This window comes from Antechinus flavipes, chromosome 3, assembly GCF_016432865.1.
Source record: "Antechinus flavipes isolate AdamAnt ecotype Samford, QLD, Australia chromosome 3, AdamAnt_v2, whole genome shotgun sequence".
In the NCBI taxonomy this organism is placed as follows: Eukaryota; Metazoa; Chordata; class Mammalia; order Dasyuromorphia; family Dasyuridae; genus Antechinus; species Antechinus flavipes.
This window is the reverse complement of record NC_067400.1, coordinates 36,904,424-36,920,919: the sequence shown is the minus strand read 5'-3', so window position 1 is coordinate 36,920,919 and position 16,496 is coordinate 36,904,424. Positions and strand designations below refer to the sequence as shown.

At 38.6% G+C, this 16,496-nt stretch overlaps 1 protein-coding gene across 3 annotated transcripts in view; it reads left to right on the top strand.

The window, feature by feature from the left end:
• Positions 1-16,496, top strand: part of ZMAT3 (zinc finger matrin-type 3) — a 47,949-nt gene that overhangs the window by 17,573 nt on the left and 13,880 nt on the right. For all 3 annotated transcript variants that reach the window (XM_051983198.1, XM_051983199.1, XM_051983197.1), the window contains one exon: positions 12,445-12,564. In XM_051983198.1, the coding sequence (XP_051839158.1) occupies positions 12,445-12,564 (120 nt within the window). The remainder of the gene's footprint in view (positions 1-12,444; positions 12,565-16,496) is intronic.

Below are 16,496 nucleotides of genomic sequence, written 5' to 3'. Positions count from 1 at the left end.
GTATTTAGTAACTACCAGGGAGGAAAGGAGAGGAGAGAGCCCTGGAAACTGTAGGCCTCACCCTGAACTTTTATTGAGTTTGTCCTGATTTTATTTCTCACATTGTGTACCATCTTCTTCTGATTTTTAAAAAAATAAACTTGCTTTGTGTCAAACACTGTGCTCAACACTAGGGATACAAGAAAAGCCAAAAACATGACACCCATCCCCAAGGAAGTCACATCTCATGAGGAAGCAAGCATACAAACAGCTCGGGTACATAGAGCTCTCCAATCTTTTCCATCTATTTTGAGTAGCAGGTGGAAAGGGCAATGTGTGGGGTGGGATATTTGAGAGGCAGTGTGGTGCAGGGTGTAGAGTACTAGACTTGGAGTGAGGCAGATTGTCTTTCAGGGTTTTTGAAAGCCCTGTTTTATACTTACCTGAGGCAGACTTGGAGTAGTGGGTAGAGACCCAGTTTTGAAGCAAAGAAGACCTGGATTCTAGTTCACATTCACTGTGGGATTCTAGGTTAGTCACTTACCATCTCACTGCTGAGGGAAATCTCCATGACTGTAGATTATAGAGAAGATACCAGTCTGCATGGGGAGAAGAAGTTTCTTCATTTGGCAAAATCACAAGCTCAATTGTTATTCTCATGCTTTTGCCTTCACATTTGCCCCCTTTAATCTTATCATCTTAGATTGAGAACTTGAAGGGATCTTCAAGATTATCTAATCTTTCCTTTCTAATTTGAAGGATGTAGAAACTGAATTCTGGAAAAGGGAAATATCTAGGTTAAGGTCACACAGGTAATGAGTTGATTGAGTCAGGATTTGAACCTGAACCCTTCTCCCTCTGTGACACACTTCCATTGCTTTGTTTCTATAAATGCTTCTTCAAGTCGAATAATTTTCCTCCAATTCTTTTATTTTTATTTTTTACTTTGATTCCCTCCCTCCACTCCCCACCCCCCCATTCCTTAAAAAAGAAAAGACAAACAACTGAAAAATTCCTCCCTTCAAATTACGGTTTTCTTCTTCTGCTTTCTTCTGTAGCTAAATGCCTAAAAAGAAATCTGTCTCCTTCCTCTTCTCTTTCCCCGGTTTTCTTAGTCCCTTGAAATATACCTTCTGTCCTGCTGTAACCATCCCTGTCCTCCATGGTCTTCTGTCTCTGCTTCCTAAGCTTCCAGAATACTGGGCTCCCAGAATTCTCTCGGCTCTGTCACTTTTCTGCTTCCTTCTGCCAGCTGAATGCTCAGACGTTTCCTGCCACTCAGATATTCTCCAAATCACTGTCTTTGACCTGTATTCTTTTCTTGATAATCTCATTTACTCCTAGGCCTTAAGAGATTACCTTTGTGCAAGTACCTCCAGTTCCTAAAGGACTATTTTATATCATCTCTGTCCTGCTATTGAGGATAGAATTTGGAGAAACGATTACAAGTTTCAGATTTGGACTTTGCTTTAAGGAAAAACCTTCTTGTACACTTAGAATGGACTGGCTTGGGAAGTACTGGCTTTCTGCTGTCATCCTAAATGTGCGCTTAAGTGATGACTTCTCAGAAATAAAGCAGAGGGGATTCTTGGTCAAGGGTGGGTTGGAGAGCTGGAAAGAATCTTAGAGATTCTTGAGTATAATATCTTCTTTTTCTTGATGAGGAAACTTGTGAATAGAGACTGTGCTCATGATGGTCTTAAGTGGCTTGTTCAGGGTCCCACAATGCATAAGTGTTTTGAGGAACAATTTGAACTCAGGTCATCCTCAATCCAATTCCGGTATTACTACACTAGATCCCTAAGCTTCTGAGGTTTCATCTAATTTTGAGGTAGTGGGATTCACAAATCTGTATCTCTAGTTTTAAGCTCTCTTTCAGGACTTGACCTAAGTTTTTGTCTGCCTACTGGTTATCTTCAGCAGGATGTACCACCAAACGCGATCTCTCCCTTAAAACTCTGCTTCCTGACTTGCCTGATTCTGTTAATCATATTTTCTCAATCTCAAAACCTTAGAGACTTTTGCCTCTTCTATTCCTTTATCTTTGCTCTTGACAAGTGTTTGCTGCCATGTCCTGTAGCTTTTCGTCAAATCTATTCTCTACTTTTCACTTTCCATGATCATATCAGTCCTATGGCTTCTTGTCTGGACTATTTTAACGTCCACCCTACTAGTTTCCCAGCTTCCATCTTTCCTACTTAAGCTAGCCTACATACCAGCCATATTAATCTTCTTGGACCATTGGTATTGTGATCATGGTACTTCCCCAACTCAAGCTTTGGTGCCTGTACAACTCTAAATCTTCTCTGACATCCAAGCTTTCCATGATATGTACCTTATTTATCATTTTCTAGCCAGACTGAGGCAATCTGGAGAATTAAAGATGGGGACAGGCTTTGGTGAATATTTATTTAGCTTTGTCCACTCGTTTTATAGATGAGAAAACTGAGGCCCAGAGAAGGGAATTGAGTAGGCCAGGATTCAAACCCAGGTTCTCTGATCCAGAGCCTGTGCTCTTTCTTAGATAACCTGCTGACTCCAGCAGGAAGTTACAGACAACTTCTCTAAGTTTAGAGGATGGAAAACTCCAGTTTTCCAGTTCTTTGCTTTTAAGACTTACATAGTTATTTCCAACTAGCCATGGAGATTACCCCAAGTCTACATTTCTAATCCCCTTTCTTCAGTAGCCTGCTGGACATCTCTACCCGGAAATCTAATAGACATCTTAAATTCTTATCCAAATCAGAATTTTTTCTCTTCCTCTTTCATTCTGACTTTCCTTTTCCTGTTCAGGGCACTGCAATTCAATTAGTCACCTACCCTGAGAATCATCTTTGATTTTTCTCCTTAGCCTTCCACTCAAGATACTATGAGACCCACTTCTCTAGCATCCATCTCTTCTCTCCAGGAACACTCCAGCCACCCTAAGTCAGGCCCTCATCATCTTCAAGGCCATTAGGATGACTTTCTAATTGAAGGCTTCCTTATGCCCAGCCATCCCCTCAAATTTGCCAAATGCATAGCTTCCAAATTGATATTTCTAAAGTACAGCTGTGAACCAGTTATTCCTTTGCTCAAGAAGCTTCTGTGGTTTCCTATCATTTAAGGATAAAATGCAAACTCTTTTATTGGGCATTTAAAATTCTTCACCATTTATTTAGCTTCAATCTGTCTTTCCATGTGGATTATACATTATCTCCCCTTGTTCATGTTGCTCTTGGACTGTTCATTTGCTGTTCTAATCTGTGACCATTCATCCCTTCCCACTTCCCTGGAATTCTTCTTTCTCCTGATGTCCTTAAAGCTATTCAAGGCTTGCTCAAATCAAATGCTCACTTCCTCCAATAAGCCTTTTCTGATTTCTCCAATTGTTAATGGTACCAGTCCTGAAATGAATTTGTATTTACCTCTCCATGTATGTGGATGTTTTCTTTTCCAGTTAAAAGACAGCTCTTTGAGGTCAGAGCAGGAACTATTTTTGTCTTTGCTTTTCTGATACTTAGCATGTAGTTGACTTAATAAATGTTGTATGAATGGAATTTACACCTAGGATGCCTCCCTTGCCTCCATCTCTCTTTATTGAAATTTTATCCATCCTTTAAAGCTCACCTCAAATAAGATTACCCCTGGGTAGCTCATCTTGTTGTTTCTATTCCCTATCTCTTCTCCCTGCTTGAAAATGAAATAATTTCTCATTTCTTTGGATTCTTATAGAATATTTGTTATCTCCCATATGGAGATATTTTTATTTTTTATAGTATTTTTTAATAATTGCCTTTTATTTTTCAAAATACATACAAAGATAGTTTTCACCATTCCCCCTTGAAAAACCTTGTGTTCCATATTTTTGCCCTCCTCCTCCTCTTCCCCTTCCCCTCCCCTACACAGCAAATAATCCAATATAGGTTAAACATGTGCAATTCCTCTAAACATGGAAGTATTATTCTGCCTTGGAAAGTATGCTATGTTTAGAGGCAGAGGACCCTGGTTGAATTAATTTGGGCAATTACCTCCCCTCTTTGAGCCTCAGTTTGCCACATTTAAAAAATGAGGTTGAATTAAATGGCTTCTAAAGTCTCTTATTGCTCCAACTCTGATTCTCTTATCTTGCTTATCTCATGCTATCATTTATTATATATATGGGCCATAGCACACTGAAGCTAGGAGGCAGTGGGTTGTACTAGGAAGCAGATCATATTTGGAACCATGTTTTTGGGTTCAAATCCTTTACTCCCTATATGATCTTGGACAAGAGTTTGATTTTCCTCATTTATAAAATGAGAAAGTTGGACTGCATTACTTCTGAGTTCTATAACCTCTAAAACCCTTGAGAATCAACACTGACCTTCACTTGACATTGACCCTAGTGCTTAGTACATTGTTCAGGAAATCATGTATAATATTTTGTTTTTAGGATTTAATATTCTTTTTAAAAAATCTGATTATTTTTTAAATAGTTTTTTATTTTTCCAAATACATACAAAATAGTTTAATATTCTCCTTTGTAAAACCTTGGGATCCAGATTTTTTCCCCTTCTCTCCTCCTCCCCCAGACAGCAAGCAATCAGATATAAGTTCAACGTGTGCAGTTCTTCTAAACATATTTCCATATTCATTAATGATTTCTTTTAAGTGTTCAAAAGCCAGGTCATATGTCTCTTATTTGTTGCCTATTAGAGGAACTCAAAAGTGCAGTCTTTAGGTGGGGGATTTGGGGAGCTGTGGCAAAGTGTTGGAACTGCTTCCCATTCTAGCTCAGTATGCTAAGATGACACATGTAAAACCCAAGGCTTCCTTTGTCAGAAGTCCACAGGAGCCAAATGAAGGAGCAGCCTCATCCCTCATAGCCTTGCTCATAGCTCTTAGCAACTGCCTTGAAATAACTAAACCCAGCGAAAGATATTTTGGGCCAATGTTGGCTTTAGATAATTTGGATTGTAAAAGCTGCGAGCTAGCATAGGGTATGAAAAATGTTAAGAAATAAAAGCTTTGTGGTTTTATTTTCTTGGGTGGGTGGTAGTTGAATTGTGATTTCTTTGGGGGCCATTAAACCAAATATACAAATACCTGAGTATTGCATATTGATGTAGAGAAAACCACATTGATAGCCATGTTTTATTGTACTTTTATTTTTAAAAATTAAATATTTCTCATTTACATTTTATTTTGGTTCATGTCATACTTGGGTGTATTATGTGACACATATGACTCTTGGGCCTTGTGTTTGACACCTGGTTAAGGGTACCTGAAAGAGCAGAAGGGGGAAGGTGAATCCCTTCTGTAGCATCAAGGAGCTACTGATGGTTTTGGGTAGGAAAGACATGAATCACCATGCCTTTAACAGTCAAAAAGTATTAATTAGGCACATATTACATCTCTGTCACTGTCATAGGTACTGGGGATACAAATAAAAAATCAAGCACTTCCTGTTTTCAAGGAGTTTACATTCTGCATCTGCAAAAAGAACTAATATGGTTAGGGCACAATACAGCTTGAATTGGAAAAAAAACTAAAGGCAAGTTGACCAGGTAGGCAGTTATTGAAATGGTCCAGATGAGAAGTATTAAGGACCTAAATTCCCACAGTTTTATTAGGGGTCACTCAAAAATCAAACAGCATTTATATGTATCCACATGGTAAATACAATTTTCAATGGAGGCCTTTCAGAAGAGATGGAATACCCCATTGGGCATGTCATAGTTAGTTTTTCTTTATTTGGTATGAGTTGGATGGCCATTAAAATCTCTTCTAATTTTAAAATTCCATGATTTAAAAAAAATACCTTTTAAAGAAACTTTGGAAATCATTTACTTTTCTAGGAGAAAACTTAGGTTGGTTTATATATATCTTTTAGTGATAAGAACTGATATCTCATATAGTGTATTAAAAGTAGCCAAGCATTTTACACCTATTATCTCATTTGAATCACACAAATATAAAAGGTTACTACAGTTATCATTCTCATTATGCAAATGAGAAAAATGAGTCTCAGGGATGAAATGATTTGCTCTGAGTCACACAGCTAATAGGTATGGGAGGTAGAATTTAAATCCTGGTCTTTCTGACTCCAAGCCCCAATTATTTTCCAGATATCTTTACTTGCCAAGGTGCTTTTATGTAGCTGTAGATTTAGTTTTTCTTAAATAGTTTGGACAGACAATAATGCAAGCTGCTGGTCACACATGGGGGAATTCAGTATACTTCATACACTGTAGTGTTGATCAGTGAGCTTGAAACAGACAGCAATGAAAATGGGCCCTAGTTCAGATTTCCTCCAATTTATTGTGCTCTAGTGTTTTGATTATGTGTCTGCCATTCAGTGAGCACTAAAATTGGTTGGTGATCAGATTAATGATAGCACTGGTCCCTAGCTACTTCAAGTCTGATATAATTAGTTAATTAAATTTGGAGGGGAAAAACAAACAGGAAGCAAATTATTGGGTAAATGTCTCAGTAATCAGGGTGTTCTTTAGTATTTCTAAATTAGAAAGTGACAAGAGTAGGGCAGCGTGTTCTAGGGTGGCAGTGGAAAGACTGGTACCATGGACAGAGCCCTAGATTTCTAGTCATACTTTGATAGCTTTTTCACTCAGTACAAGTTTGACCTTGGCCAAGATGTAAACTCTGTGCCTCAGCTGGAAAACAAGCGGCTTGGATTAGGTGACTTCCATAGTCCCTTCCGGCTCTATAATATTACTCTTATTTGTAGGATACAAATTCAAATTGGTAACAACAACAATGTTAAAATAATTGCTGATATTTATGTAGAGAAGGAGTTGTTAAGCTGGGGTTCATGGACCTATAAGGGATTTGTGGGTAGATTTTCAAGGGTCTCTGAGTTTGGATGGGAAAAAGCTTACATTTTTATTTATATTAACCTATAGCTGAAATTGAGCATTTGCATCAGTTAGGAATGTAGGTTACAAAAAGTTCTTTCCGAAAAGGGGCTCTTAGACTTCCCCAAATTACTAAAGGATCCATGACACAAAAACATGTTAAGCACCTCTGATCCAGAGCCCTAAGTTTCACCAAATACTTGATGTATGTTGCTGCATTTGATTCCCATGATAGCACTACAAGATAGGTATTATGGGTGTCCTGTCTAAGTATCTTCATTTTATAGGTATTGAAACAGGATCAGGGAGATAAAGGCTTTTGTGTGGCCTTCAGCCAAAGGTTCAAGGTCTGCTGACCACAGAGCCACAGACTGAATGTTGAGAGAGTTGAAGAGAAGAATGAAATTGGGTTGAAGTTACTGGAGTAAGAAATGTGAAGGAAAACAGAATTGTAGATTAATAAAATAGAACCAAAGCACAGAGAACATCTGAAACAGCTGGTGGAGATAATAGCTCACATTTATATGGTGCTTTGAGCTTGGAAAAATCATTTTCTGTTATCTCAGTTGATCCTCTCAACAACTTTATAAAGTAGGTGCTATTATTATTCCCATTTTATTGGATGAGAAAACTGAGACTTAGTATAGGTGACTCATCTATGTCAATGCAGTCAATTGTCTGAAACCAGATTTGAATTTGGATCTTCTTCATTTTTAAGTCAAGCATTCTTACCTACTTATTCCTTGCTGTTTCCTAGTCCTTAAATAGAAAAAAAGGGTTTTCAGAATTTCTGAAAAGCCAATTTTATACTTGCCTTTTTTTGGGACAGGCCATCTGATTTTGTTATTTGTCATATGCACGATAGGTAGAAGAGCTGGGGCTTTATTGATTTGAGAGATCTTCCAGTATAGGAATTCCTGTACTCCCTCTGTGATATGGTAAAGTTGAGTCATAGGGAATTGTCCGAATCAGCATAAGAAGCAGGCTGTAACCTCAAATTTTCCTGACTCTAAGCCCAGTCCCTCTCTTTATAGGATTCTATAGGATGGGCTAGATCTGGGGGCCGTTCTAGAGTTTGCATCAAGTTAGGAAGAGCTTTTCTTTTGTTTCAGGGATTCTTATACTGGTCAGCCAGCCCCCAAATACTTCCAGGCTGTTTTACTTTTAAATGAGGTCATTTATATTTATAGCTGCAAAATCATGGCTTTGGTTGTAACTTAATTTAAAAATCAAATCACTGGAGACAAACCATGCCTTCCTTTTTATTAGCATCTATCTGCAGGCAGCTGCTCCTTAGGACCAATACTGGTGTGCTGTTCAACAACAATGTCTTCTCAGCAAAAATATCCAGAGGATAGAAGATGCTCTGAGGAGAGAATTTATGAACTCCAATGGGGGGGAGGACCCCAGGAGTTTGAGAGCCTCATATTTCTGATACTGGTTTTTAGGTTTAGAGCTGGAAAGACTCCAGTAACCTCAATTTTAACTTTTTTTTTTTTTTTCCTTAATAGATAATGAAATTAAGACCCAGAGGTGTTAAGTGGTATTGTTATCACACAACAACTAAGTTTCAGGCAGGATTTGACTCCAGGTCTATGAACTGTGTCATGTTGATAATAGATTTAAATCTATTATCAATAGGTTGACTATCTATTGATAATAGATGTAAGGAATCATTGAAGCTCACTTCCTGATTTTTTAGTTGATGAAACAAGTCCAAAGAAGGTAGAGTAATGTGTTTAAAGTTATACAGCTAGTAAGTAGCAGGATTGAATCCAGGTCTTGTGACTCCAAAGTCAGTGTTTTTGTCTTATTTGTTACTGCCAAGAGCAAGTTGAAATATTGTCCTTTTAAAATTTAAATCCCTGTAAATACTTTTTAAAATATGGATTAGTATTTATGTTCAGTTGTTTTTCAATCATGTCTGACTCTTTGTGACTCTATTTGGGGTTTTCTTGGCAAAGATACTGCAGTGGTTTGCCATTTCCTTCTCCAATTCATTTTACAGATGAGGAAACTGAGGCAGACATGGTTAAATGTCTTGCTCAGGGTCACACAGCTAGTAATCATCTAAAAATGGAATTGAACACAAGTCCTCCTGACTCGAGGCCTGATACACTATCCCCAGCACCACATACTCGTATTTATACTATCTGGTAATTAGGTAAAAACCTGTCACTTCTGTTATTTGGTATTCAAGGGAAGGATGAATAGAAAAAAAACATACCAGTATTTAGGGGTAAAAAAAGATAGTTCATTTAGAAGGAATGATATTTAATGTAGCAAGATTATTTTATGTAGTGTCTGCAAGAAAAGCAACTAGGTACCATCCCTAGGTTAAAAATTCCTCTTGAATATTCAAATCACACTTTTGCCATTTGCTTTTTAATACCAAATCATCAGAATTTGGGGAACACGGGCTCTCTCAAATAGCTTTCTCCTAGGTTTCCTGAGCTGGGTGGGATGGAAAAGAGGGGTGTCTCCTCAGTGCTAGAAAAAAATAAGCTGTTCCTTTGGGGGGGAAAACCCTAGCTTAGTCCTGTAATAGAAGTGGGGAAGGTCAAAGTTCATAGTACTGCTTCCATTTTATCTGAGTCATTGAATGAATAAAGTCAGAGTTAAAGATATTGCTAATGTTGACCTGGGTGGGAGGTGGGGGAAGAATTTAAATCCGTTCAGTCATCCATTACTTATACAAGTCTTGCCTAGTCATGGCAGCCATGTCTAAGTTTCTCAATTCAAAAGAATATCATCTGCTTATAGATTTCCCCCTTGTCTCTGTATTCCTGAAGTCTAACACGGTAACAGCAGGTATGTTTGTGCTTTTTCATGGATTGATTTGGGGACAAAAAAAAAAAAAGTGGTGGAGAGGGAAAGGGAAATGCTTGTATTCCGTCCTTTATTTAGTGGTTGTAGTGCTTTGTAAACCTTATACTCTAGAAATGTGTGATCATTGTACAGTGGAAACACCGTATTATTAAAATCCAAAGATTTTGTAATTATATCAAGCACTAAAAAATATTCTGTAAATAGGGTTGACCTTCCTTGCTGCTGCTAATAATAATAATAGTAATAAATAACTTGAAAGTTTACCAGTTACTTGAGAGACATTATTCCGTTGAATTCTAACAACATGCTGGGAAGGTAGATATTTGGGGGAAAAAAAATCTCTCCTTGTGATTTCATTGATGGTAGGGAACTTTTGGTATGAAAACTTCCATCAGTGCTGTATTGTGATATGGCTGTATCTTAGTCCTAGAGGGAGATCTGCTGGGGCTGAGGAAGGCACAAACACAATCAAGATATGTCAGAATCAGAGTTTCCCGATTTCAAGATCAGCCCTCTATCCCACTTAGAGAATAGATATTTTAGGGATTATCATCCCTATGCTGCCTCTACAGGATAAAATTTAGAGATTCCTTTACAGATGAGGAAAACAAATTTAGATGTTAAATGATTTAATCTGAGTCACATAGCTGATTAAGTTTAAGAAAATGTCAATTCCTTGAGGGTTGGGATTTTTTTTTTTTGTCTTCGTATTTCTAGCATGTAGCACAGTTCCTGGTATGCAGTAAGAAGTTAATAAATGCCTTTGGAATGGATAAATGAAAGGATCAGTGGTGGGAGTTGAAGTTAGGTTTCTCCTAACTCTTAAATCTAATATTCTTCATTATACACATTGCTGAGAAGAGCAAACCAACAAAAATTAATATGAAACAGCTAATTGAAGTACTCCTCAAATATAAAAGGGCAGTACTGATAGTCCTGACAGTAGTAGACTCCTTAATCTTGCCCTTAAACATTTGATTCAGTTTGAACTTTTAACCATAAACCTCTTAGTCATTCTTAGATTTTAATAATTTAAATACATATTTGAGAAAATCCCTTAGCCCCTTGTTTTATCCTTGCATTATCTGAAACAATGAAAGAATTAAAATAAAAAACATTTTAAAAAAGTCTTGTTGCTGCTCCCTTCTATTTAGCATTGCTTTGTACTCTTTCTTACACTGGCTATTACTGTCTGAGGAGTAGTGATAGATTGGGATAATAGCATGAGCAAAACACAGTCTGGAAATCAGATAGCTTTATCCTCTGGCCACATATCAATTACTTTGGTCATCTAGTTTAATAAGAGAACAGTCCAGTATCTAGAGCAGTCAATTTGGAGATGGAGAACCTGGAGACAAATCCTACCCTTTTGTGAGCTTGGGCAAGCCATTTCTTATCTCCTGGACTCAGTTTCCTCACTTGTAAAATGAGAAGGGAGAGGCCTCTGGGAGTCTTTTTAGCTTATTCTGAGAGCTGAAACCACCAGAGAGAACTGAGAAAGGCATTAAACTTCTATCCAGGCAGTAACATGTGATTGTTAAGTCACAGAAAGTTCAGTGATATTGGGGAAAATAGAATTTTACAAATTTCGTTTTTCTTGGTTTTGGTGCTATACCTCTCATGCACTTTTTCTGTTTTATTGGTAGTGGAGTGCTGGATCTGAAGTCACCAAGACCCGAGTTCAAATTTGGCTTCAAATACTTATGTCCTGGGCAAGTCACTAAATCCTCTTTGTCTCAGTTTCCTCATCTGTAAAATGAGCTGGAGAAGGAAATGACAAACAATTTCAGTATCTTTGCCAAGTAAATTCCAAATAAAGGCACAAAGAATTGGACACAGCTGAAATGACTGAACAGCAATAAGAAAAGTGATTGGCTACTTTTAGATCAGGAATTAATCAATTTTTATGCTAAAATCTGTATATGGAGTTCAGTGAGGATCTTTTTTTGAGTAGTACTGAAAGTATGAAATATGTGGAGTGTATTCAGTGGGTACAAGTCCCACTCCCACTACTACTTGTATGACTGGGCAAATCACTTCCCAAGTGATTCTGAGACTCAATTTCCTCATTTGTAAAATGTGAGGATAATAGTCTAGATCAGGGATTCTTAACCTGGGGAGAGAAGTCTGTGAACTTAAATTATTTTGGTAATTGTCTCAATATATTTGCTATTGCTTGTAATATTACGTATTTATATTTAAAAATTAGCTTTTATAAATGCCATTTTTTTCTACATCACCATAAGTTCTTCCATTATTCCTCCCTTCCCAGAGAGCCAGCTCATATTGCAAATAGTATTTTTTTTCCTTAGGAAAATAGGGGAAAAATTAATCAACTACTTAATTGTAAAGGAGAGGCAGAGCTGAGACTTTTGTATTTTTTTTTGGTGGTGTTCATTTTTATGTATTTTATCTTATGCATATAAAATTGTTATTTTAAGGCGAGACCTATAGATTTTACCAGACTGACTCTGCCAAAGGGGATTCTGATGCATAAAGTTTAAGAGCCTGGGACTGGATGATATTTAAAGTTCCTTCCTATAAAATTTCCCTACAGGAGATTACTTTGTATTTACTTTTTTGTATATTTTATAGTCTACATTCTTTGTATTCATTGTCTCTCCCTAGATCAAAAAAATATGGGGTACAGCTTCACTTTTGGCCTTTGTATCCTGCATAGTGCGTGGCACACAGTAGGTGCTTAATCTGTGCTGGGTGAATGAATGAATATTGATTAAAAAAATACTCACACGATTGAAAACTTTTCTGGTGACAATGACTTATGCCACTCTGTTTCTAGGGTAAAAATCATAGTAAGAAACTCCGGAATTACTATGCGGCGAGTAGCTGTCCACCCTCTACCAGAATGAGCAATATAGTGGAGCCCGTACCCCCTCCTGTTGTGCCAGCTCCCCCCCAGGTAAGGTGGGAAAAGATGTTGGTCAAAAAGTTCTCACCTTTCTTAGAAACAAAATCTTCTTGTCTTCCTCAAAGAGGAATGGTCTTGGCAGGTGTTTTATGGCAGAAGCAGCTGGAAGATTAATGGATAGTCAAGAATGAGAGCTGTTTAATTTTTTTCTGCAGACCCATTTGAACAGTTGGTTCAAAGCTCCTAAAATGGGGTCCTGTCTCTCCCTCTTCATTCAGGGGCTTAGGTTGGATGGACCTAAATTTCTGCTAGCCTAAGAGGCAGAAATTATATGCTGAGTGTGGCTCAGATGTGATGAAAATATCATTAATGGGAATCTGCCTTTCTCTGTAATCTTCCACTTCCTAGGTTAAATGAATCTGCTCTGCCAGATTGAAAGAGTGATTTCTAGGCTGTTCCTGAATATGCAATCGGAGGCCCTCATTCCATCACAAATAATCCTTTTTCTTGGCTACCTAGCAGGAAGTCTCTTTTAAGCTCCTTCTGGACTCCGGTATTGAATGAAAAATTTTAATGAAAATCCAAATTTACCTCAGAGCCAAAATTCAGAGACATTTGAGAGCAGCTCAAGGGTTGTAAATCTGAGAATTGGACAAGACAGAAGGAGTCTGTTCCTTCATCTGCCTTGGATTCATCATCTGCCTTGGATTCATCATATAGGTTGTTGAGTAAAATATCCATCAGTCAATCAATCAGTTAGCAATTGTTTATTTAGTTCCTTCTTTGTGCCAGGCATTGTGCCAGGAACTGGAGTAGAAGGCAGAATAAAATAGCTCCTCCTTCCTCCTTTTCCTCCTTCCTCCCTTCTTCTTCCTCCTTTCTTCCTCCTCCCTCCTTCCTCCCAGCTAGTAAGTGCTGGTAAGTGTCTCAGGCTAGATTGAACTCAGATCCCCCTAACTCCCGAGATGGTGCTCTATCCACTGTGCCATCCAGCTGCCTCTACCGTCATGAATTGTTAGAAATAAAAATGAACCGCTAAATTGTGAGTGGTTTTTGCCTTAGGGATGCCCCAGGTGGGAACTTTGGGTCAGAGCGGGTGTTGCTGCTACCTGCACGTTGCTCAGCTGGAAGAGGATACAGACTTACCCACTTGTCAGTTGGTACAAGGAGGGGGGACATTCCCGTTGGGGGAATGGGTTGGACTAGTGCCCGCTGATGTCCCCTTATTCTCCAATTCCATTATTCTGTGAAGAACGTGACTCTATTCTAAGTGACAATTATGTGAAATACATCCAACATGGCTGAAGAATATTGGGCAGATATGAATGGAGCTCCTTATGCCTTAGCATAGCTTTCTTCAAATGGTAAGAAGAAATGACTGAGGCACAGAAGGACCTTGGTAGAGTTTTTAAAGTTCTCAAACCCTACTCATTCTCCCTGACTTTTGGTTAGTACCATCAGTCTTCAAGTCACTTAGACTTGAAATCATGGACCATATTTGTCTTCTGACCCCTCCTTCCTCCCATAGGCAGTCATTACCAAGACTTGCTCATATGTTTTCTAGAAACACATCCATAGCTCCTTTTTTCCTGTCCCCATTGCCACATTCTGGACTTTCAGCCTCAAATCCTTGGGGGAATGAAAGAAACAGTTAAGCACTTCCTGAATTCAAGATATGGTACCACATGCTGAGTAAGCTACAATCCCTCACATTTGAATTGTCCTTCTATAATTTACATCTCTTTTGGTCCTGAGGGCAGTGTGGCAGGTGGTTCCATTTTAGAGAGGAAAAAACTGAGGCTGGCCAAGATTCCAAAGTTACTAAGTGATGGTGGCAAGACTAGAAAAATTCTTCTGGCTCCCACTTCCAGAGCTTTCTTTGCTCTGCTCTACCTTTATTACTCCAGCTACCACCAGTTTCCATCTAGATGAATCCCCTCTCTCATTCTGTCCTCTCCCCCCCTGCTCCCACACCCCAATCCCTCCTATCAGATGCATTGTGATGGCTCCAGGTTATTGCTGGCTTGGATACTCCACTTAACAATACAAATTAATTCTCCTCTGCAGCTTTGGATCTCTGGATTTCTTATTCATGTCTAGAGGTCTTCTATTCCTCTTCCCCTTTCTGTCTCTCTTCCTTCTCTCCCAACTCATCCCTCTCTCCTTTTCCTGGAGATTACCAATGTAATAATCAGAATGTATATTGGTGGATTTTCATTCTTACCCTCTAACTGGCTCACTTCCCTTTCTACTCAATTTTTATGACTCATTTTCATTTGAGTGAGTGAGGACCAAAGAAGGTTGGTAAAGGAATGAAAAGATTTGGAATAATCAGCATGGTGGGATAGTGAATTGCTTTAAGAAGGTAAAAAAGGATTGCCTTGCCAAAGTGAGAGCCTAGTTGAGATTAGGTACCATTTGAAGGGTGCCCATTTTATTTTTACATTTTTTGTAGTCGTGTGTGTGATATTGTCTTCCTCTTTTCCACTTTTTTACTTTGCATCAGTTCATGCATCAGACTTCTTTGTATTCATCATGTTCATTGTTTCTTGCAGCACAGCAAGATTTTGTGATATTTATATACCACGATTTGTTTAGCCCTTCCCTAGTGTTCACTTTGTTTTGGGTCCCACAGAATTTCTGATGTGAGTATTTTTGCCTGTAAGGGATCATTTTTTTGTCCTTGACAAGGGTCTTGTATACAAAAACATTCAGAAAACCTTTGCTGATTAGTCAGTGATTGTGACAGATGACACAATATAGTGGGTAGAGGGGCTGGCTTTGGAGAGGCTTCAAGTAGTGCCTTGGTTGCATATTGTTGTGTGAACATGGATAAGTTACTTGATCCCTCAGTGCCCCAGACGCTTTTTCACACCAGGAATTAGAGATAATCTGCTGATCTTCATTGATGGAGGGGACTTCCACATTGGACGCTCCTAAGTGAAACCTTAGGCTTAGTCTGCTCTTGTTCTAGCTTGCTTGTCCCCTGCCCTTTGTTCAGTTGTTTCAGCTCTGTCCAACTCTTTGTGATCCCATGATCTTTTCTTGACAGAGATACTAGAGTGGCTTGCCATTTCCTTCTCCAGTTCATTGTACAGTGAAGGGAACTGAGGCAGACAGTGTAAAGTAATTTGCCCAGCTTGAGTCCAGTCTCAGCTACTTACTCAGCTCTTTGTGACTCTAGACCAGATGCTCTATCTACACCATCTAGCAGCCTCTGTCCACCCCCAGTTAATTCTGGGAGGAGATTGATGTAATTTTTTTCCTGGTAAGGTTCTGAGTTCTTATCTTCAAAGCTTTTACCAACATCTGACCTCAGTTTTACTCCATCATAATTTTAATTCTTTTCCTTATTTCTATAGTGGGGAGGGTCACCAGCCATTCACATATTTTGATATGGGTGAAATCATAATTTGAAAATTATCTTCCTTCCTTAAAGAGCCAAAGCCTTCTACCACTGAGAATAAAAGATTCTTCCTTTTGTCTTGAAAGTAGCGTATGCTACCCTATCACGTTTCTCTGGATTCTCTAGGAAGGGAACAGGGAATCCTGCGTGAATCCACAGGAGCACAGAGGGATGTTAAAGACCTCATTTTTGGTAGCGTGGGAAGAGTGCTGTGGTTGGAACTGAAGGATCTGAGTTCGATTGTGGGTTCTGCCACTTAGGACCATAAGATCATAGATTTAGAACTGAAAAAGGCCATCTAGTCTTGGTCTTTCATTTTTGAGATCCTAATCGCATTCACTGAGGCCCCGAGAGATTAAATGACTTATCAGGGCCTTCTTCATCTATGTGACTTAAGGTCACTTTACTCATCTATAAAATCTATAAAGTCAAGGGGTTGGATGTGTCTTTCAGTCCTAATCAATGGTAGTGCAAGCGAGATTGTTCTTCAGTACTCAGGAGGGCTTTGAGAGGGGCCAAAGAAGCCCACTTCTGGGGGAATTGTGTCGGATGACGCCATTTTCCTTTCTTGCTTTCT